Raw genomic sequence first — 22,215 nt, forward strand, 5'->3', positions numbered from 1 at the left:
GAGTGACGAAAAGGGGACGCGTCTTATAGACACGCCCCCTTTTCCGATGACCGCGCCCCCTTCTCAGACGCGCACGCGCCTTCGGCGCGCGGGCATGCCCTCTCTAGCTCCGGCGCCCTGCCTCCCGCCGGAGCTAGAAGGAACACTAATATATATATATATATATATATATATATATATATATATATATAATTTTTATTTTTTTTACCACTATTGGCAAGGAAATAGGTGTAGCACTAGAAATCATTTTCTATCGTCACCATACCACTCAGCCTTTGCTACTAGCATATGTTTAATTTTTCATAATTTATTTCCCACACACAGGCTTTGAAGCAGCTTTACAGTGATACTGTACACTGATAACATTTGGGAGGAGATGGGCCAATGCAATACAAGTGGCTTCTTGGCCTTAAGGGGAAAATATTAATTTGATGCCATTTTTGAGTTCCATTTTTAAACATTCCACTCAGTGTATACTCATGTTCTCATGGGAGGGGGCTGTTTCTTTGCCTGTTCTGTTGGATGGAAGATTCTCCATGAAATGTTTGTTTTGGATGGGGGTGGGAGCCATCTGTGCATATCCTGCTGCCCTTTTCATATGCAATGAAATACCCCAACTACATCTCCTCCCAAATGTTATCAGTAGGCTGGACAGTACTCTTAGTGGCTGATTTGGGGGAAGGGTTGGGCCTTTATCAGCTTTCATGGTATGGGTGCGATCACACCAGCCACCATTATACAGTAGAGTTCAGAAGATCCAGACCTCTGCATGCTGCTAATGTAAGTGTATAAGTATTTGCACACTTGTTTTCTTTCCCTGGCATGTTTGCATTGCATGTGTATTTTGTTCTCTGATGTGAGCAGGGCCTTATTTTGTGGTGACCCTGAACTGTGCAAATGTGTCATAAAATTTGTTTACTATATAAACAACAATTCAAATTTTGCTGGTGTGCAGCTACAACTAATCATATTCCTGCAAGGTTTTATGTATTTTCCGTGTAGATGGATAGTTCTCGTTTTACATGTCGGTTTACTACTGTTACCTTTCTGTACTGGCTACATTGCCAGTAAAGGATAATTTGTATGTTTATGTAGATAAGCATAGTGCCAATTGTATACCTCCTGCAGCTGTGAACATAGCATTACCTGTATTAGCACAATGCTAGAGATTGTAGTATAACGTTAGATCTGTTATTATATGGCTTTACTTCTGTGAATAATACAAGTATTTTGCTATACAGTTATTGGTCAGTGTGCTTGTTGTGTGTTGTAGTTTTTTACCTTTATATTACACTTTACCATAAATCAACAGGAATAAATGAAGTTTGGTTACCCTGTAATGGTTGTATGTTTGTTATTAGCTATTCATTCTTCTTTAATGCATCTCCTAACTATATTTAAGTTTATATAGATTGCACAATTTAGAAAGTTACTATATATACCTCTCTAAGCTTCCCTTAATATATTACCTTTTAGGTTTGCCTTTTGCAGACCTTTTTTCCCCAATAAAGGAATATTCTCCAAAAATATACTGGTAGGCTAATTGTCTCCCAACAAAATTAACCCTAGTGTGTGAGCATGTGGTAGGGAATATAGATTGTAAGCTCCACTGGGGCAGGGACTGATGTGAATGGCCAAATATTCTCTGGAAAGCGCTGCAGAATATGTGTGCGCTATATAAATAACTGATAATAAATAAATTCTCTCCATGACCCTTCAGTGCTGTTTTTTACCTGGTGGTTGAGAAATGAATGAAGATTGTATTAGTCCAGGGGTCTTCAAACTTGGCCCTCCAGCTGCTGTGGAACTACACATCCCAGCATGCACTGCCACCTTTTTGATATAACAGCATGCTAAAACTATGTGCAGTGCATGCAGGGATGTGTAGTTCCACAGCATCTGGAGGGCCAAGTTTGAAGACCCCTGTATTAGTCTCACTGCTGTCCTGAAGCAGAAAATTATGGTTATGAATTAAAAGGCACATTTTAAGATATCTTCCAAGTGTTTAAAAATAAATAAAACACAAATGTATTATAGATCTGTGATCTGATGTTGGAAGTTTGTCTGTGACATTATTCTTACTTATATAGCATCAGCATGTTTCTTTGCACTTTACAATCGGAATCAGAGTAATACAATACAAATGGGTAATAAACAGAGGTAATAGGGCAAACCTAGAATATATAATAATGCTGAATGATGTTTAAATGGGCGTAGAGTTGTTCAGCGACTAAGTTGGGGCTACAAAAGGACTTAGAGCCTGATTCAGCTTTGGGAATTGGCACTTAACTGTGAACCTGGACAAACCATGTTGCAATGCAAGGGGTGTAAATACATACATTTTATTTTGCATGTAGGGTAAATGCTGGCTGCTTTTGCATGTAGCTCACAAATACTGCACAGCTTTATTATTACTCTACAATTTGGATATCTGTTTGAAAACACTCCTCCCATATCTAAATCTCTGCACATTTTACATGCCCCACCTGCAGTGCAGCCTGGTGTCACCAAGACGATCAGTTAGGTGGTGTTTCTCTCTCTGGGGTCTATTTACTAAGCAGTGTTAGGAGACAGAGTGAAAAGTGATAAGGTGCCAGCCAATCAGCTCCCAACTGTCATCTCACAGGCTGCGTTTGAAAAATGACAGTTGGGAGCTGATTGGCTGGAACCTTATCACTTTTCACTCTGTCTCCTAACACTGCTTAGTAAATAGACCCCATTTCCAAAGCTGAATCAGGCCCTTAATGCTAACTACTTCTTCCGGGCACTGATACTCTTTATTTGAACTAGTCTTCTGTGTATAGTAAAACAAATGGCCATTATTATATGGACCATTCTGTTGCCGTTACATATGCAATGGATGTAACGGCTACCTTTATTTCACCTTAAGGAGGATTTCCATTTAAATATCAATTTTACTAACCTCCCACCCCCACCGTGCAGTTCTGAAATATTTGCTTTATGCTTCTGTGTTCTAATTTTCAATCATTGGGCGGAATTCAATTGTTTCCAGCCCCCTTCGCACCCAACGGAGCTATTCAATTGATGCTCCTGTCGGGCGCGATCAGCTGCGGGCGCACCATTTCAGCTCGCTCCTCTAGCGCCCAGCACTTTTTTCGGGGGTAGCCATTTTACACAGCTTAACCCAACATCTATGGGTGCGATCAGCACAATTGAATAGCGCCCCGCGATCGCCCGTCACTTTAAATGGGAGATCGGGCGCGCCAAAACAATTGAATTCCACCCATTATATTGATCTCATGAGTGTTAATAATCCTATTAGTAAATTGCTTTAATTACATTTACTGTTGATAATGTGAAGTGTACATGGCCTATAATTGTTACATGTGACAAATTCAATCTAAAAGATAGTTAAGTAACTTTCTTTGAAAAGGAGAACTTTGTAAGTCTGTGTCCATTATTGCTTTTGTGGTTACATTCTCCTTTGTTTACAAATGTTACAACTTTTCTTACACAATGGCAGCCATTCATGTTACATTACCATGTGTGGGTGAGGTGTTTCCCTATACTGTCAAAAGATGTCTCCGGGTGGAACTGCACTTCTGGCCTCCATCATTAGCATGACTATGTGCTTCTTGCCTGCTCCTAATAATAATTTGGTTTCCCCATGCAACATCCTATACTTACGGAACCCAGAAACTTATCATTGTACAATGACAGGTCTGTTGTGGAGTAAAGCTCCATAACTGGCCACTTCTCTTTCACACAGATGCCATAAAAGTGCTTCCGGTTAGATTTGTTCCTGCAGTTTTGGATAGATAGAGGGAATAGGGACAGAGTTTGGTAATGGAACAGGTAGGGATTTCTTTTATACTTAGGAATAAATATACAGCTTGTACAAATGGGCGTTCTCACGTGATGCATGACCACAAAAAGTGTGTCCTGTCTTTTAATTCAGGTTCCATCATACCGATGAAAGCCGTCATGTTCTCAGGCTGTCCATTTCTACAGTATGGAGCAGTTCCTTACTACAGCTGTGGAAAACTGACAGTGCGTATACACTGCCTTTTTATCACGCTGCGTGCAGGTCAATAGCCCCGTCCTTGAAATCCAGTTTGTGTGTTAGGAGGTAACAGAACAAGATATGCAGACAAGTTCCCCTCCTTTTATGCACCATTGTAGTGGTTGACTCTTGTTACCTGGAATTGCTTAAGCAAGTTTGTGTAATAAAGTGAAATAATGTTGTTCTGTGCAGTACAGATCTTTATTGCTTGATGTGTTTGTACTTTAATATTCAGAGTCCTTTGTATTGTATGATGCATAGCAGTGCAGCTGTGACAGTAGCAACTCCTGTACATCTGTTAATTATGCTGCTTGTTTTTTGAAATGGACCAATGAACACTCCATAGTTTCATGTGTATGTATTATGTATCTCCATCAGGACATGTGCTAGGAGCTGTAGCTTTCTGTAATGGAGTGGGAAGAAAATACTTCAGTGCAATGGTTCCCAAACTTTCTTACATCATGGCGCCCCAGGGTTTCAGCATTTCCACAGTCCCCTAGGCCAAAAGTGTCTTATTGAGAAGTTCAGCAAAAATGCTTAAATGAAGTAACTTGAATTTTGATGACCTCCTTAGGTCAGTTATGTGGTTGTGGACAGGGTTGAGCTTCTATTTGTCCACATATTTTATGATTGGCAGCCACTATCACTTATTTTTCCTGTTATATTGACCATAAATCAATTTAGTCCTGGACCACCAACCCATGGCACTCCTGCAAGTGCCTCTATATAGGCAACATTGTTATCTGAAGTTACGATTTTGTATAAAATACAGAAATGTTGTTCTATTTCAATTTCTAAGAACATTTTGTATTTGCTTGTGTTTTAATGGTAGCTAAACTTTTTTAAATTGACTATTAAAAGTTATATTTTCTCTCAAGTATTAAAAGCAGTGGCAGATTTTACCTAGGGGCTGCGAGGTTGCAGCCCCCCTAGTAAAATCGGCCACTTCAGTGAGAGCGTGCAGTCCGTGACTGCGTTGGCTACACTGTGACTGGAGGTGGCTTCCCATTGGAAGCGCCACCTGCCAGTCACGCACAGGACAGGCAGCCCCAGTTTTGGAATCGCTGCTTTAGTGCTTAGGGTGCACCTGAATATTCTTTTTCTGTATGGCACGAAGTTTCAGCATGGTAGCACCTCTTGGGGGAAATTCAATTGTTTGCGCCAGTAGCTGTCAGTGATGGGCGCCTGACAAAGCAATTCAGTTGTTCCGGTGCGATAGCGACTGGCATTTCTGCTTGCTGCCTCCTGAGGTGGTGAGCAGAAATGTGCGATAAGTCTGTGGTTTGGGTGTCCGAACAACGGTCTAATTAGGCTCAACAAGTACGATAATTAATGGGCACGGAAAAACAATTGATTTGCAACATTGAGCACCCATTAATTAGGATGTCTTTAAAAAAGCAATTGAATCACCCTCTTTATGTTTAAAATAAGGGTGTGCAGTCCAGGTGCCCATCCTCACCCTCCAAGAAAATACTTTTATACAGAGCAGCAGAGTAATACCGGGCAACGTATTTTCCTTCATAGTTCATATCTACAAATGTCCATTTTGATGATGGCCAACAGGTGACATATACGTGCCGCATGCCGCCCTCCCTGCAACCACCTTCCACTCCCCCATGCAATATTGCAAGATTTGTTTGTTATAGCTTGTGACACTTACAATGATTGCTGTAAGTTATTAATTACAGGTGTCTTTTTGTTGGGATAAATGTATTGTGTTAAATTACCCTGGACCCTGAATTTTGCTTTGTGGTATAACCTAGAGTTCTGTGTAGCATTTGCTAGTCAAAATTGATCAATCGGAAGTTGTATTTTCTTTCTTTAACTAGTTAATAGTAAGTAAAAGTGGCTTTTTCACCCCGTCATTGTGTAAAGTGTGACACAGGTCCTGGCATGATGGTTCTGTCTACACGGTTTGTTTTGTATTACCCGGCTTTCATTTTGTTTTTTGGCATCTACAATTTCACTATTTCATGGTCTAGCTGTATTGTATTGGCATGTCTTCTCCGAGTATAGTTATCAGTATATAGGTGTATTCATGTATGATTTTTTTATTTTTTTTTTTTGGCTTCCCCAGCTTAGTAGGGTGTCTGGCCTTTTTCTGGGCAGGACACTTTTGTAAGATGTGCCAGGTTTTTTCAGCTTTGTACTTTTGAACTTTTTTGCTCTGATGTAGTTTGTCCTAGTTTAGGATTCCCAGGCATTGTGTATTTAAGAAAACCAAACTTTCCGCTGACTGCACATTTGTTATCCTGTTAGCCACTTCTGTTAATATGCAGTCTATAGTATGTCTGCCTGTGTGTATCAATGATGGCCTTTTTATTATGTGTTTCATTTCTTTTTAGACCTTGTGGGGGACCCTATGAAGCAGCACATGAGATGAGCAAAACCACACAGCCTATAGGAGGACCCCCTACTGCCCCTTCCCCTGGACTCCCACAGGTACACATTCTAAGCTTGGGATGAATGGTTTACAGGCTAAAGGCAGCTGCTAATTATCATTTCTGTCTTTAGTAATCACCGTTCTTTATTTTCCGCCTTGTGCTCTAACAATATCAGCTGCTTTGTTACAAAGAAGACTCCTCATGCTGATCCTGGGTGATCGCACAAGTTTACACGGCCCAAGTAAAACTGCTTGTTAGTTAGAAGTGAGGGCAGACATCCTTTTTATAAATGTACTGTATGCGCTAAAGATAACTTGTGGTCTATGGAAGTCTAATAAACCTGATTTAAATAAAATGTGCGACAAATACATAAATGCGGTGCCTGATTCCATGAAATGAAATTACAGTATGCTCCCTCCCCTCTCCACCCTTCTGTGTAATAGCCGGTCATTGTGTGCATATGCTGTTACGCCCCTAAGCACTATGCGTAGCTATTCCCCAGTGCAGACAGCAGTTTTTCTGGCAGTGTGAGGAGTATAACCTCCTTACACAACAGTCTGCCTGCCATATGGAGGAGTGGCAGATACTATTACTGAACTAGTGCCTGTCAAGCTAGTAATGGTTCAAAATGGCATAATGTGATTTAAAATGCCATCAGGCTTGGAGTAAGAATACATCAAAAAGCGCTGTTAAGGCTATAATTGCTTAATGAAATGTTATTCTTAGGGTGCGATTCAAATGTTTTTGAGCATAATTGGCCCCGATGGAGTTCAATTGTTGCTTCATCCGGGTGCCTGTGCACCCAAAAGCACGGGGTTTAGCTGCGTATAGCGACTTACCCCGTCTTAAGTTCTGCTGTGAGTGCCCAAACACACCCGTCGACTTATTTCCGTCCCAAAAAAATAGCCACAGCTAAAACAATTGAATCGTCCCTTAGAATTCAGGGTTTAGGTTTTGACTGGTCCTAAAGGGGTCATTTAATTCTATACGGTTTGTCACTGGGCCCTGTTGCCTGACTATGTGTGTGACAGCCAGTTACGGTAGTGCCGACTTTACAAAACTTGTGATGCCAGCAGCCCATCGCGTTGAATTAAATTGGCCCCGCAAAGGTGATTTCTGCAACCATACCTCAAACACAGAAAACGTACCCAACGTGACTTCAATTTCACACTCTAAAATTGCGGTGTTCTATTTTGGCAACATGAGAGCGTTCTGTAATCAGTATGTATGTACAATGTGCATAATAGGATTATTTGCATGCCTTAATTACCTTTTTTCATTCCATCTTCTTCTTAGTCAACATACCCGTCTGCACCTACGGCCCCTGTGGTGTTTGGGCCTCCACAGACCCCACAAATGAATACACAATCTCAACCTCGACAGGTATGTGACCTATACACTGGTGATTAAAAGCTGCTCTATTGAAAATGAAAGGAAATTGTCCTTCATGTGTGGTACTTATTTTTAGAAGGAATGCTTTTCACAAACTTTGTCATGTTAATGGAGAGCTAGTATGTTTTTGGATAATCACACTTTTTAATTTATTACTGAAAATCTAGTCCATACAGGATGAGTATACAGATGTGACCTCATGCACTGTTACTGTTGCGCCAGGTCCAGCGTGATATGTCTTGCGCTGGGCATCTTTTTCACCAGAAAAAGTGTCTTCGTTGCCATGCGATGTGGATAAACTGCTTCCCAAGATTGCACCGATTAATTATATCTGTGTGTGGGAATAAGTCTGAATCTGTATAGGAAATGCTACGGTGCAGCAGTCGTGGCTTTTTTTTTTTTCACAACATGTTCTGTGGTGCCTCGTATACAGACTCTGATGCTTACAGATATACAAGTGTTGCATATCAAATGAATCCGTTCAGTCACGGGAAGCGGTTTATTGCATCTGATTCGGACTGAGATGCATTTTCGGGTGAAAAAGACACCAAATAACCTGCTAATGGCTGAAGCTGAGCCACACTGGACCTTGGCTGTTCACGCTCCCAGGATCACGCGCTGCATGGTGTATTGAGGCTAGGTGTATGAGGACATATCTGTATTACCACACAAAACTAGTCTCTTGCACATCCTTTGCCAGTGCATCTTTGAAGCTTGTAACATATTTGAAGCAGACTGAATTTACATCAGTGAAATGTGGTAACACCATATAAATAGCAGTCTTCTGATGGTCTATTACGAATAGTGCTAAGAATAGCTTTTAGTCCTTATAGTCTGCAATGATTATGTTTTACAGCTATAAAGTTTTGCAGATATCAGTTTTATTCATGTGATGGACTGTTCACAGCACTAAAATGTCATGGCAAAAATGATAATATACATCTTTTAGGCATTATTTGCAAACTGGATAAAAACATTTCTGGCAGCTCCTAAACCTCCAATATGGATTGGGCAGCTGCTAGGAGCAAATACGTCTAGGTTTGCGCTTACGTTTGTTACCTTAAATAAGCCTGTTTTTAACTTAATCTAATTATTTTGAAGATCTGTTATTGAATGGAGTTGTATGCATTATGCTTTTATATAAAGTTTTCTTACATTTGCCTAACCAGTGTTTTAGTAGTGCCAGATGGGGCACATGTGGTATTTGGCCGTCCTCTCAGCCTGCCCTGTTAAATACCTAAAATTTGTGGTTAAGACAACCTATTTTGAGCTATGATCACTTTTCATTTTGCAATGTGTTTCTGGCTCCAGCTTAGCCCCAATGTGTGCTCTCCATCATTAACATGTTTGCATTGAGAACCTTCTGTCCTGGCTGTTATATTACCTGCATCTTATATCCCTCATATATTCATATCTCAATGGCCCCTTCTTTGGTAATTTTTCACGTTTGTCTCCTTCCACCCTCTGCTTCTTCCTTTGTTTCTGCTGCTGCTTCTAACAGGCAGGATTCAGATCAATTCAGGTAATGCTTCATCTTATCTTACACAATCTAATTGCTGTTCTTATGGTGGGTACACACTATACAGATATATCTGCAGAGTGAGTGATCTTCAGATATATCTGCAGATGATGGTGGTTCGTACACACTGAACAACCATCATCTGTGCCTGCCCGCAGGTCCCGCTGACCAGGGGGAGTGTCCCGGCGGACGGGGGGCATGTTCCACCTCCCTCCTCGCAGCTGCTGCTGTGTACGGGCGGTCTACTGACTGCCCTTACACACCTCCCGATGGACAGATATGTCTGCAGACATATCTGTCCCATCGGCTGTGCAGCAGAGCCAATGCGATATGCCGGTGAACGCCGGCGTTCACCGACATATCGCGGGTACACACTGCCCGATGGGCAGCAGATACATTGGCCGATCAATTGTGATTGGCCAATGTATCTGTCAGTGTGTACCCAGCTTTAGGTACACACACTTCCTATGATGATAGTATCTGGGAATGGCACAGGTCTCCTTGTTGGCAAAATATCCCAGGCGTAAAGTATACATAAAGATCTTTCAGAGGTCTAGGAATAATCTTGTACTGTAATCATTCAGTTGTTTTAAACATACATGAAAGGAGAAGAGATGTTCCTTCCCCTGCTATTTTCTCCTTTTGTGCTTGGTTCTTGTCTCTGTATTCCCATTTGACACACTGATATGTCGCAATTAAAAATATTCTCTTGGAACATTGGTGGAAATAATTCCTATAAAGTGGAAAATGAATGTAGATGTAGCATTCTTGCAGGAGATGTACTTCTGACTCTGAGGCTTTAGAACTGTGTTCTTTGGGGTATTTAGCCGGGGCACATGTCTCTTATAATACCACAGCAAAGGGGGTGGTTATACTGATCAGGAAATGTCTTATCCTTGAGGGTATGGGTTCTGACCTAGCAGGTCAATTTTGTAATTGGAGAAATCTCTGCATTGACAGAGAAATGTGCTTTGTAATCTGCATGCCCCAACCACTTATTCAAGATCCTTTTTTATTCAGCGCCTATTAGCCTAACTATATCCTTCTGCGTATTCACAGGGGGCGTTTCTTTTTTTTTTTTGGCTCCCATTAATTATAGAGCTTGTCACACCCAATTAGACTGCGTTTAGCCACATAAAGCTGCTAAACCTTTCTAAAGTCCTGGTTAGGGTGCCATTTGGGTGCACAAACCACGGACATATCGCACATTTCTGCTCGCCTTCTAAGGAGGGGGTGAGCAGAAATGCTGGCGGCTGTTCGCGCCTGAACGGAGCAACAATTGAATTGCTCAATCAGGCGCCCAGCACAGCTGATGCTAACAATTGGATCGCCCACAGTTAATTGTAGGAGGGGATTTCAACCTGATGGCTCTCCTTTGCTTGGACAAATTCTCCCATCCTAAAAATCCCCCTAAACAGCCAGTGTTGGGGATATGAAATTTTGCTGCTCTCCTACATAATTGACTACTGGAAGGTACATCACCCTACAGATGGGGATTTTACTGGTCTCTCTGCAGCCCATGGGACTCTGTCCAGCATAGATTATCCCCTTCCCTCAGACATATATTCTTCCCTAAGTTTTCAGACTTGGGAATAGCCCAAATCAGGTCATGCATTGATATGGTGTACTTTGTCCACTTCAGTAGATGTGGGTTCTTGCTGTCAATGGCTTTTACTCTCCCACTTATCTCGCATCTTAAATTTCATAATATATTGGAAGCTAAATGGCAGGAATAATGTACATAAGAATCAGCAGCACGTCCCCAATTCCTTATTGATTTGACAAGCGGCAAAATCTGTCATGAGGGGAGATTATTTTGTATATTTGTAAATATGAAAAAATTATTTCAGCAGTGTATTAGCAGACTCTGCCTGCTTTAATTTTAGTGTATACAGAATATAAATCTGTTCCAACCTCCGCTGCTAAAACAACTTACCTTCAGGCAAAAACTCAGTTTGATGGTTACTTGTTGGACCTGCTTGCAGGTCCGACGGGTGATAGTGGGGGCCATGCTGCCGAATGAGCAGTCGTTATTGGCAAGGTATTGCCGGGTCCCGCCGCTCACAATATCGCGCTGGGTACACCTCGATTAGCGTGTACCCAGCCTTAGATGGTTCTGGGATCAGGTGGTGGTGATTGTTAATAAAATCTGTGACCTACTGTTGACCAAGGAACCTCTGGGCTTTGGGGAGGATGAGTCGAGATATCATTCCCTTGCTTATTATGATAGTTATTGTAGCAAAGAAGATTCTTAGTTAGAACCTTTCAACGCGTCTTTTCCTGGGTGCTGTCAAACATTTACTGCTGCAAATCCTTAATTTTGATAGACAAAAGGGAAATTGGGGTTTATACATCTCCGATTCCGGTGCTATATGAGCACTAGAATGGCACGGGGCTGTTGACTGGTAGTTGGTGGAAGGTTGCTTCTGTTATTATATTTGTAGCTGCTGCACCAGGGGGAAGGGAGTTTGTTTGCTAATTTTTTTATTTGTTTTATCATCTCATCATATACTGGTTGATTCTCCCATAGCCAAATATTCCAAAATACAGATTTTTTTTTTTTTAACATGACAGATAGTGAAACCTTTGCTTTTTGATGGTGCAATGTACACAAACTTTGTTTGAGCCACAAAATTATTGAAAATATTGTATATTACCTGCAGGCTGTGTGCATAAGGTTTATATAAAACTTAGAATGCAGTCTGTGTTTAGATTCCCATTCCCAAGATATCTCATTATGGTATGCAAGTATTCCAAAATACAGAATATTCAGATATTCAAAATACCCGTGGTCCCAAGCATTTTGGATATGGGAGACTTACATAGTGCCAGTATACTCTGTTGCGCTTTACAAATTTAAACAAAAAACTAATAAAACAAGATCAGACACATTTCTATGGCTTTTTTTTTTATTATTATTTTCTTCTCAAAACTGTTGTGGGGAAAAAAAAAATATATATATATATATTCTCTATCAAAAATACAAAAATGCTGGCACTCAATGCTTAAAACGGTACATCCAGCCTGGTGCCTCCAATGTAGGTAGTAAATGAGCAGATCCAAAGTAGTGGCACTCACAGGACTTTGTAAAGCATCAAAGACGTGGTGTAATAACACCTAACACATGGAGGTACCTGTTGTGTGTTAGGTGTTATTACACCACGTCTTTGATGCTTTACAAAGTCCTATGAGTGCCACTACTTTAATTAATAAATATTATATATATATATATATGTGTGTGTGTGTTTTCAGTGATGTGAGGTGAATGGCTGGGGAAGCACACGTGGAGATGGGTCTGAGTGCTGGGTGCCTGTCTCACTCCCTACTCACTGTAAATCTCGCCTCACTACTCTAAGCTTCAGTGTCCATTGTATCTCCTACCTGCATCATTGTGTCTTCTCTTGTAGTTGCTGACTGACTTCTGAGCTCTAAACAATGCAGTGCACTTCCTGGTCACATGACACTCTCCTATCTGCATCTTCTCTTGATGTTTCTTACTGATCTCTAAACACTGCAGTGCACTTCATGGACACATCCAAGGTGTCCATGAGTGCTCAAGGCACAGTCCCATACTCAGAGGCATGCCTCTATTAGCCTTCTTTCTGTTCAGCTTATGGCCTCGCCCCCAGCTCTGCAAAACAGTGTCTCACTATACAGAAGAGAGGCTGAGATGTTGCTGCCTCATCTCTCATCTCCCTGCAGTCCCAAGGAGCTCCACAAAGCTAGTGAGGGTTAACTATAAAAATGATTACAATAAACAAAGAAGATGTTTATAAGTTATAAATAGCTGCTTTGTATAATTCTAATAATTTTTATATCAAATCTCAGTAATATGACAGGGAAGGTGACTGCACGTCCCTGACTTCTTTCATTATCCTTTCCTTGCAATCACCTGAAGCATTGAGCTATAGATCTATATGTTAGTGGCGTCTGTTTGAAGTATTTATTTGAGGAGTTTTCCTTTTGAATACAATGATCTATTTCCTGTATCTTAACTACTGTTAACTTTTTATGCATATCTTTGTGACTCCCCTCCTCCCCCTTCACTATTGGATACATTTTATATTTCGGGCTGTTCATGTCACAGATTGGTGGGATGCTCATGTCACCGTATAGTTTTGGACAAAAGCGAATGTGTGGAAATAAGATTCTTTGCAGGTAATCTGATTTATTTTTTTTGTTTTCTCTGCTGCAGCATTACTACCCAAGCAGGACACAGCCTCCTAGCACCGCCACCAGAGTTCAGAGTGGCCCAACGGCCCGAGCAGTGCCTCCTGCCCATGTGTACCCTGCTGGTTCCCAGGTGATGATGATACCCTCACAATTGCCCTATCCATCCCAGGGCTACTATATCCAAGGACAGGTGAGTGTGTTTTTTTTTTTTTTTTTTTACTCCAAATGAAACCTATTGCATGTATATACTTTGTTTTCTACCACACCAGGTTCCCTGTTTCCCAACATCATCTAATGGCAATATACTATATTGTTGTCTCCATTGCAGGGTCGCTCCTATGTGATGCCCACACAGCAGTACCAAGTGCAACCTGGTGCTCCTGGCTTTTTTCCCAGTGCCAGTCCCACAGAATATGGCACATATGGTGAGTAACCCAAAAACCTCTTAAAGGTACCCTAGAAGTCTCCATAGCCAGTAAAACCTATTTGTTTTCATTCTTGCTGATTTGTGCTTTTATGTTGGAAAACTTGTGGGTGCCTCTAACTCCCTTTGTCACAGGTACTGTAACTGTGCGATCCCTCCAGCTGCTCTCCACACCTCCCCCTTCGTGATGTTTATATGATCAGGCGTTGACTATATTTAGTTCAGTGTGGCTGGGATGCAGAAGAGACTCTCTATATGATGAGTGGGGGCAGCGGTTATACACAGCCGTTAGCCTGCATGTTTGGCAGCTGGAGTTTGCACTTTTGGGGTGACACTTGTCTAATTATATCAGGGTCGGTTGGGTTTTATTTTTCTCTGCCAAAACCGAATATTTTGTTAAGAGTAGATTAGATACTGATGACGGATTAAGATTTAAGAAGAGGTCAGTTATTTTGTATTTTTGGAGGATCTTCTCTCCTGGAGGTATAGTTTAATGTGTAAAGTATGAATTTCTTTATCTATGTGTTCCTTGTTTCTCTTAAGTTTGCTTTGTTGTGGTTGTAATTTTTGCCTTCTGTCTATTCAGCCGGAGCATATTACCCTGCTCAGCAGCAGTTTCCTCCTGGGGTGCCGGGTGCCCAAGTGATGATTAATCAGCAGCAAGCTATTCCTCCAAAGAGAGAGCGAAAGACGGTAAGTGTAAGAGGCTACTTCTAGATCACTGGGCATAAGCATTTAGCCCTCCCCCGAACAGTAAATAGCAGGATAACAACTTTGTTGTATATGCTTTGGAACATAGTCTAGTGTTAATTGGTTCCCCCAAAACTATGTACTGTGCTCTAGTGCAAATAAGTGCCAGACTCTTACAACTTTTCATTACAAAAGTTTTATGCAAGCAGACAATGTATCAGGTGTGGAATTCCAGGGCTATTCTGTATAGAAGTAAAAAGGAAATACTCGGTAATTAGTCCTAGTATACTTGGTAGCATAGTATAATCGGTACTGTCTATTGAGTCTTCAAATGTGTAGCTTTGAGACTATAGACCTGGTAACAAAGATGCAGCACTTGTATTTTGTATGTGGCGATCACATTTTACAGTACAAAACAGCGCCTTGGTGTGTTACGTAGAAAATGGAACCCTGGAGAAATGGGTGGTCGTCTGATGGAGGTGCAGTTATAGTTTTAAAAGTGATGGTTTGAGTTGTTTAATAAGCTTGTTTCTGCGTTGTAATGTAGAAACAGAGGATTGCTAAATGCTGAATAAAATCTACTGGAAATATATCCATCAAACATCTTAAACTTATTTAGGCTGTGTGCACCTAACATATCAGATAACTATTAGCATCAGCTTGCACACTTACATGGTTTACAATCAATCTCGACCACCTTAGGGACGATACAATTGTTATATAGCGCCCAATCTCCTGTCTAAAGAAATGGTATATTTGGGGGCAATATTTGATTGTTTTGGGCCGCCCATGCCGTTTTGAGCATGTCTCACCCAATAGACAGGGTTTAGCTGCGTAAATTGGCTAAACCCGTGTAAAGTCCTGGCCCAAACCACGGACCTATTCCACATTTCCGTTCACCACCTCAGAAGGGTGCGAGCAGAAATGTGTGATCCCGCGACTCTTTGCGCCCAAACAGAGGATTTGAATTGCTCCGTTGGGCGCCCATTACATCAGAGCTGTGCTAAAAGCAATTAAATCGTCCGCCCCCCCTTAAATTCAGTTAATATTACTAAATACTAGTGTAATGTATCTATTGCAATTGAGCTGTTTTACCAGTGCCCATATATTGTAACAAAACACTTGGTACTTAATTGATAACAAACCATGCTTGTTATTCACAATGTCACTGCAGAATAATACTATTCCTAACCAGAAACCTTAAGATATTTTGGATTTATGAAGCAGGTGTGAACCTGTGACATAGCAATATGATACTAGTGTCATGCAGTTGTGGCTAAATGGGGGATCATACGCTGCAATACCATTTTGGGGATGAAGAGTTCCAAAACACTGCAGCTCTGGTAGGGTGAAGTGTGCGGTATGGGTTTAGGTAGATGAAAGTAAAATTACAATGAAATGTTAAATTTAAGACAAGAAGAGTACAGTTTTCACCTTGTGTACATGGGGCCTGATTCAGAGCCAGACGCTATTTGCGCTCGCTCGTTCAGAAAAAAGGGGTGGCTATTCAAATGAACCGTTCGCTCTTTGCGGTCTGTTCACGCTTCTAGGTCTGAACGAGCGAACAAAACTTGCGGTCGTTTTTTGGAAAACTACGCCCCCTGGCCGCTCGCATTCTACATCATGTCCGCTATTTATTAGATTAATCGAGTACATCGACCAGCGTATGAACTGCTCGCTATTCTCGTGGTTGGTTTTTCCTACCACAATCTTGCGAGCAGTTCTGGCTATAAAATAACCCAGTGACGTGGTCAATGACGCTGCTGTATTAATTATGCACACCCTTAAAACGCCCGTTTTGACCGTTTGGCACGCCTGCGTTCGGATCTCCACTCCCCGTTTTCAAGCACCTTCCCCTGTTACCACCCACATATGCCTCATTCTGTCAGGCATTCGCTATTTAGCGAACAAACGATTTTCAGCCGCACTGACTGGTTCGCGCATGCGTATTACGATCCGTACGCATGCGCAGTTGGGCAAACATCGCTCGGAGCGAACGAGCGGCCGCTTACAAGCGGCTCTGAATCAGGCCCATAGTCTGTAGGTTCATATATATTCTCTGCCTGGAGATTAATTTTGGGTGCGGCAGAGCTCAGTATTGCACAGGCCTGTAAAGGTGACCTTAATATAACTCAGTACTGGGGAATTTACAAGGAAAAGTCATATTAATTACAATTTATACCCCACCCATAGCAACTTAGACAACAAACCTAATGAGATAGTAAGCATGCAGTCTTCACGTATAAAGTTAGATTGGCATTGCCTCCACCCTCAGTCTTCGTTTAGTCTGTTCTATTTTGGGGATGTAGCTTGCCTGCCTTCAGTTTCTTTCTGTTAAACCTAGGACCTATCCTCTAAACCAGTGTTGGCTAACCTTGACACTCCAGCTGTTATGGAACTACATAACCCAGCATGCACTGCTACAGTTTTGCTATTAGGGCATGCTAAAACTGTGGCAGGGTATGCTGGGATATATAGTTCCACAACAGCTGGAGTGTCAAGGTTAGCCAACACTGCTCTAAACTGTCTGTCCTAGTCACAACCATGTTTATTATCTTGATTTGTCTTGTATAGCCGACACTTTCCTTTTCTCCCATTTTGTCTGCTTATTTGTGTAGTTATTCTCTCTTCCTGACAAGTTTTTGTTTTCCTTATTTGCCAAAGCAGACGTGAACTGTGCTGTCAGTAAAATGATTATCTGGTGGTCATGCCGGAATAGGGAGTCCACATAAATGGCTTGTTTGAACATGTGATTTCTTTTTTTTTTTTTTGTGCTGTATCAGTGCACATAGTAACCTGGTGACGGAGCATTTTTATGACCTCAGTCTCTCATAAAGCCATCTGAGTTTTCTTCTGTCTTTTCAATTGCTGCACCAACCCTGTGCTTGGTATTTGGGAACCTGGCTGCTGTCCAGGAAGATTTGGCTTCCCTTCCTCTCCCTTACAGTGTATGTGTAGTGTCTAATCTCTTCCTATGTGTGTCTCTGATCTGAAAAAAGTCACAAAACAAAGAAGTTTGCTTAAAGTAATTCAATTCCTCATGTCAGAAGGTGTCTAGACTGAAAATGGACTATCGCCATAAAACCTATTTAGTTGAACAGAGTTATGCTCTTCATCCATTAGATAAGGATTAGAGATCCAAACCAAGGAGGAAAAGACGTTACGGAAGAAATATTATCTGGAGGAAGAACATCATCCACACCAACACCTCCTCAGGTAGGTTCCCTTTTTACCACCCAAACACTGAAGCTGATTTCATGGTTTTCTTTCTACACAACCTAATGCTAGATCCAGTGTTTTTTTTTAACGGTTTACTAGTTAGTATTTAGGGTTATTAAAAAATGGCTGAATTTCTGGTGTGATGTCTGTTATTTTACAATTACCTGTGATACCTGAATTTTAAGACTTTTGCGCAGTTATGTTGTCTAAAAATGTATTTGGTAATAAGTAAATTAAGATTGGTGTGACAGTATCGACTCAAACTATTTAACCAAACTAGAAAAGCCAGGGTTAGCCAGGCAGGATAGGGGAGAGATAGAAGCGAAGGTGGTGCGGAGGAACTGGAATTCCGCACAAATACTGTGACTGATATTTGCTATTTGTTTTGCTTATGACAGCACAATCTTCAGGCTTGGCTTTTTGTTTTTTTGTCTAGACTGTGTGAGTGAAGAATCTAATGTATTGCTGTGAGGTCGAACAGAGCTGATTTGTATGCTAGGAGTGATTCCTAAGACTGCTTATTGACCCACACGGGTATCCTGACCACATTCTGGATCCTGTCTTATTTTATTTCATCCTTTAGTCTCTAGGTGCAGGCTCTGAAGTTCAGGCGAATGGAGAGAGTGTCCATGTGCCTATTGTAGTACGTCCAGGTAAGTAGACAGAAAAAATATGGTAGTTTTTTTATTTTGACTTATGGTGCCCGGAGTTCAGTGCATAGTGAGTTGTGATGTCATTTAGGGATGTTGACTCTACCTGAAGACTTAAAGTGGCCTTACATATCCAACCTGGAAAGCAAGGGCTGACACTATGGGGAATTCTGTTTAGAGTCGACCCCAGGTCTACTAGCAACATGTGCGAGAAATTTTGGAGTGCTCCCCATCCAACTATATAGATAATTAATACTTTTATTATTCTTTAAAAAAAACATTGCGCCCCACGGGGATAGAAAACGCACATTGGCCCCCACAGGAAAAAATGAGACATTTGTCTCCAGAGGGAAAAAAAAAAAAACATTGGCCCCCACAAGAAAAAAATAAAGCACATTAATTGTCCAAGGCAGAAGAGAGATAAGAGTGATGGCTGCAGCCAGCTGGGGGGTATGTAGCCCTGCTGGTGGTGCTGGCTGTGGTTGGAGATGGGCCCCCTTGCTGGGTGTACCCATGTTTCTTATGGGAGTACCAGTGTTGCTTATTGGGAGTAGCTACTGCTGATGGGGTTACCCACTTTAGTGCTGATAATGCTGTTAGTACCCTTGTTGGAGCTGATGCCGGGAGTACATCCTTCTCGAAGCAGACCTGCATGACAACCAACAGATAGAAGCAGTGCAGCCCCATTGTGACCCCACGAGGCGAGGGCTGTGAGGATAGTACATTAAAGGTGAAGATCCCCAGGCAGCTATTGCGGGGCAGCCAGGGCCCAGTAGCTGTCACCTTTAGAGGCGCTGTCCTACATAGTGTATCGGGAGTGATATAGTTTTAGGGTTCCCGGGGGGGAATAGGGTAAGGCACCCCCCTGGGAGGTTAGGGTTAGGCTAGGGGAAGGGAGGGTTAGGGGTAGGCATCCCCCCGGGGGACTTGGGCTTAGGCAGCAGGGAAAGGGGGGGATTAGGGTTAGGCACAGGGGGGGGAGGTTAGGGTAGGCACCCTAAAGGAGGGTTAGGGGGGTACAGTTAGGTTAGTTCATACTTACCTTTCAGACGATCGGGATTTCCTTCCACGTTGGGCTGGCGCTATTTCATGCCGAATCCCCTCCAAGAGCTTCTCTGATGGCTATTTTGGCACTCTCATAAACCCAGGCAAAGAAAACTATACAGTTAAGAGCTTTAAATAGAAGAATGGGGCATGCATATTGGGACTACTATAGTAATCTTGTGAATGACTGTCATTTTGTCAGAATGTATCATGGTTTTGAACAGTAAGGACAATTATTTTCAATTATATGCTAAATGGATTACTCCAGAGGTTCCCAAACTTTGTTCTCAAGGCACTCTAGCTGGCCACACACTAGACCAACTTACATCCAACCAGTTGATTGGTTGGAATGAAAATCTGGTAAGGTATGACAGCAAATGACAATCATCAATTTCAAATGCCGGAAAATGGACAAAACTGTTTGTTAAATGTTTGATCTAAACAATTTATTCAAACTTGTCTGAACGACCATTTTCATCTAATTTCTGGCATTTAGGAGCAAATTGCTGATAATCAGTTACTCCCATACGTTACCAGATTTTCATTCCAACCAATCAACTAGTTGGATGGTTGGACGAAAGTTGGTCTAGTGTGTGTGGCCAGCTTAACCGTTCAGGTTTAAGTATATCTATGCTTGACCATAGGTGACTTAATCAGTACCTCAGTCAATTTGATTTAACCACCTGTGTTCAACCATGATAATCTGAACTGTTGGGGTGCCTTGAGGGCTGTGTTTGGGAACCTCTGAATTACACTTTTTTCATGTGATCTAGTAGATCATGAAGTTGCAGCTATGTACTTGGTTTGGCCCCTCCTGAAACAGTGCATGATCATGGATTTTGTGAGCAATTTAATTATCTGTTAATGGAATGCCTTCCAGACTCAGGCGTTTGTGCTACAGGGACTGCAGTACAAATATATAAGGGGTTGCAAAGAAGTAAAAATAAACACTCTTTGGGGCATGCTAATGAAATATGTAAGAAATTATGTCAATATTAAAACTTCACTTTTCAATTAGTTTGCATTAAGATAATAATGAACATATTTGTGCTCATTATTGAGTAGCAACCATGTTCAAACATACATTTAAAATATTGATTTGTGATCAAGCTCTTTTTAGAGTGAAACGTATGTTAAATCTAGACGGGACCCTGCCTCACAGGCAAAAGTCCTCTGCCAGCTGAGGGGCTACATAGGAAACCGGTTACATATCTTCTACCTCCCTACTTATTCCTATGGATAGTCTCCCTTTTCTTTGATGCATTTGAGCCTGCAATGCTTTTTGGGTAACAGGAATCATCTAACTTCTGTATGAGAGGTCGAACTGCCCATGTTTTCTGACTCTACTTATCACCAGCTTGGATGGCTCTCATCAGCCGCCCTATACCTAGGCAAGACAGCTGAAAGCAGAGGCTGCATCTTATTGGTAATATCTACACTATTCTTTTGGTACCTGTTCACATGTGTAATATATCAATCTAGATTAACCTGTATAAGACTCTCCTAGATCTGCCTCTTTAAACACCTGATATTATTTACCCCTGAAGCATTCCCTAATTACTGATTATTATTTATCCCTCCCAGTTAGAAGTACATGCCATGTCATATGACATTCTATCAAATGTATTTTGACGATACGAAAGTTTTGAGACGCATACAAATTGCTGATGTTTATTTAATAGCAGCCGTACTGTATAAAAACTGCTTGTATATGCATGCTGCATATTGTGTGAGCTGCCTTAGGGCCGGGTATACATCACGACGATGTGTTCCCGGACGATCCAACGGGCCGACATATCGCACCTCGCGTATAGACTGCACGATGCAGTGGAACGACGGCGCCATGTTCAATGACCTGCTACGTTAAGCAGCATTGCATTGTCCACAATATCTTCTGATTGAAGCACGGCTAACCAGAAGAGAACGTAAACGACCCACGTAAGGGTCGAATTGCCGGTACACGCCGAATGATCTTCACGATCTGTCGTTGCAATTTGCCTGGAAACGACAAATCGTGAAGATATCCTTCTGGTGTGAACCCGGCCTTAGAATAACTCCTATTTTTACAGTTCTATTTAAGAGAATAATTATTTGGCACCCACGATAATGTTTGATATACTGCTTTTGCACAAATCACTGAGTATATTCAGTGCAGCTAATACCAGAACAGGCAACTGTCCCTTCGTACCCCTGTTTTAAAAGATAGGTCTTAACCAATTATAGATTATTATTATTATTTTTTTTAGATATTTGAGACAATCTGTCGACTTTTTTTCACTTTATGGGGCGATACAATTGTGACACACGTCCCTTGCTATGCGACTAGGCGCCCGACGGAGCAATTCAATTGTTTCTCCGTTTGGGTACCCATTACCATTTACCGCACCCACAGGCTTCGGGTTTAGCCGCGCAAAGCGGCTAAACCCTTCTAAAGAAGAGTTAGGGTGCCCAAAAACAATTTTTCTCTCATTTCAGCAGGCTGCTAGAAGGAATGTGTCCTCCCGCAGCTTTAGGCATTTGAACGTAGCAAAAATTGAATTGCTCAGTCGGGCGCCCATTCACATAGATGCCTGGCAGGGGGTGCGTGCCACAATTGAATCCCCCCAAAATGTAAGAGCAGATATTGGCTTTAATTTAAACAATATTTTAAATCTATATGTTGGAACGTGGTTGCTACTGAATGATCAGAAATATGT

The 22,215-nt window shown here is 41.6% G+C and overlaps 1 protein-coding gene across 4 annotated transcripts in view; it reads left to right on the forward strand.

Annotated features, from left to right (window-relative positions):
• EIF4G1 (eukaryotic translation initiation factor 4 gamma 1) overlaps positions 1-22,215 on the forward strand; it is an 81,134-nt gene that overhangs the window by 22,178 nt on the left and 36,741 nt on the right. For 2 of the 4 annotated variants that reach the window (XM_088479706.1, XM_088479707.1), the window contains exons 2-9: positions 6,370-6,466; positions 7,705-7,791; positions 9,302-9,322; positions 13,515-13,682; positions 13,821-13,917; positions 14,503-14,609; positions 17,730-17,822; positions 18,409-18,478. In XM_088479706.1, coding sequence (XP_088335832.1) covers positions 6,404-6,466; positions 7,705-7,791; positions 9,302-9,322; positions 13,515-13,682; positions 13,821-13,917; positions 14,503-14,609; positions 17,730-17,822; positions 18,409-18,478 — 706 coding nt within the window. In that variant the 5' untranslated portion in view covers positions 6,370-6,403. Of the gene's footprint in view, positions 1-3,990; positions 4,012-6,369; positions 6,467-7,704; positions 7,792-9,301; positions 9,323-13,514; positions 13,683-13,820; positions 13,918-14,502; positions 14,610-17,729; positions 17,823-18,408; positions 18,479-22,215 lie in introns of those variants that run through there. The other 2 variants (XM_088479708.1, XM_088479709.1) reach the window with 2 other exon arrangements.

Source organism: Taudactylus pleione, unplaced genomic scaffold (genome assembly GCF_031769625.1).
Source record: "Taudactylus pleione unplaced genomic scaffold, aTauple2 ptg000244l, whole genome shotgun sequence".
Classification (NCBI taxonomy): domain Eukaryota; kingdom Metazoa; phylum Chordata; class Amphibia; order Anura; family Myobatrachidae; genus Taudactylus; species Taudactylus pleione.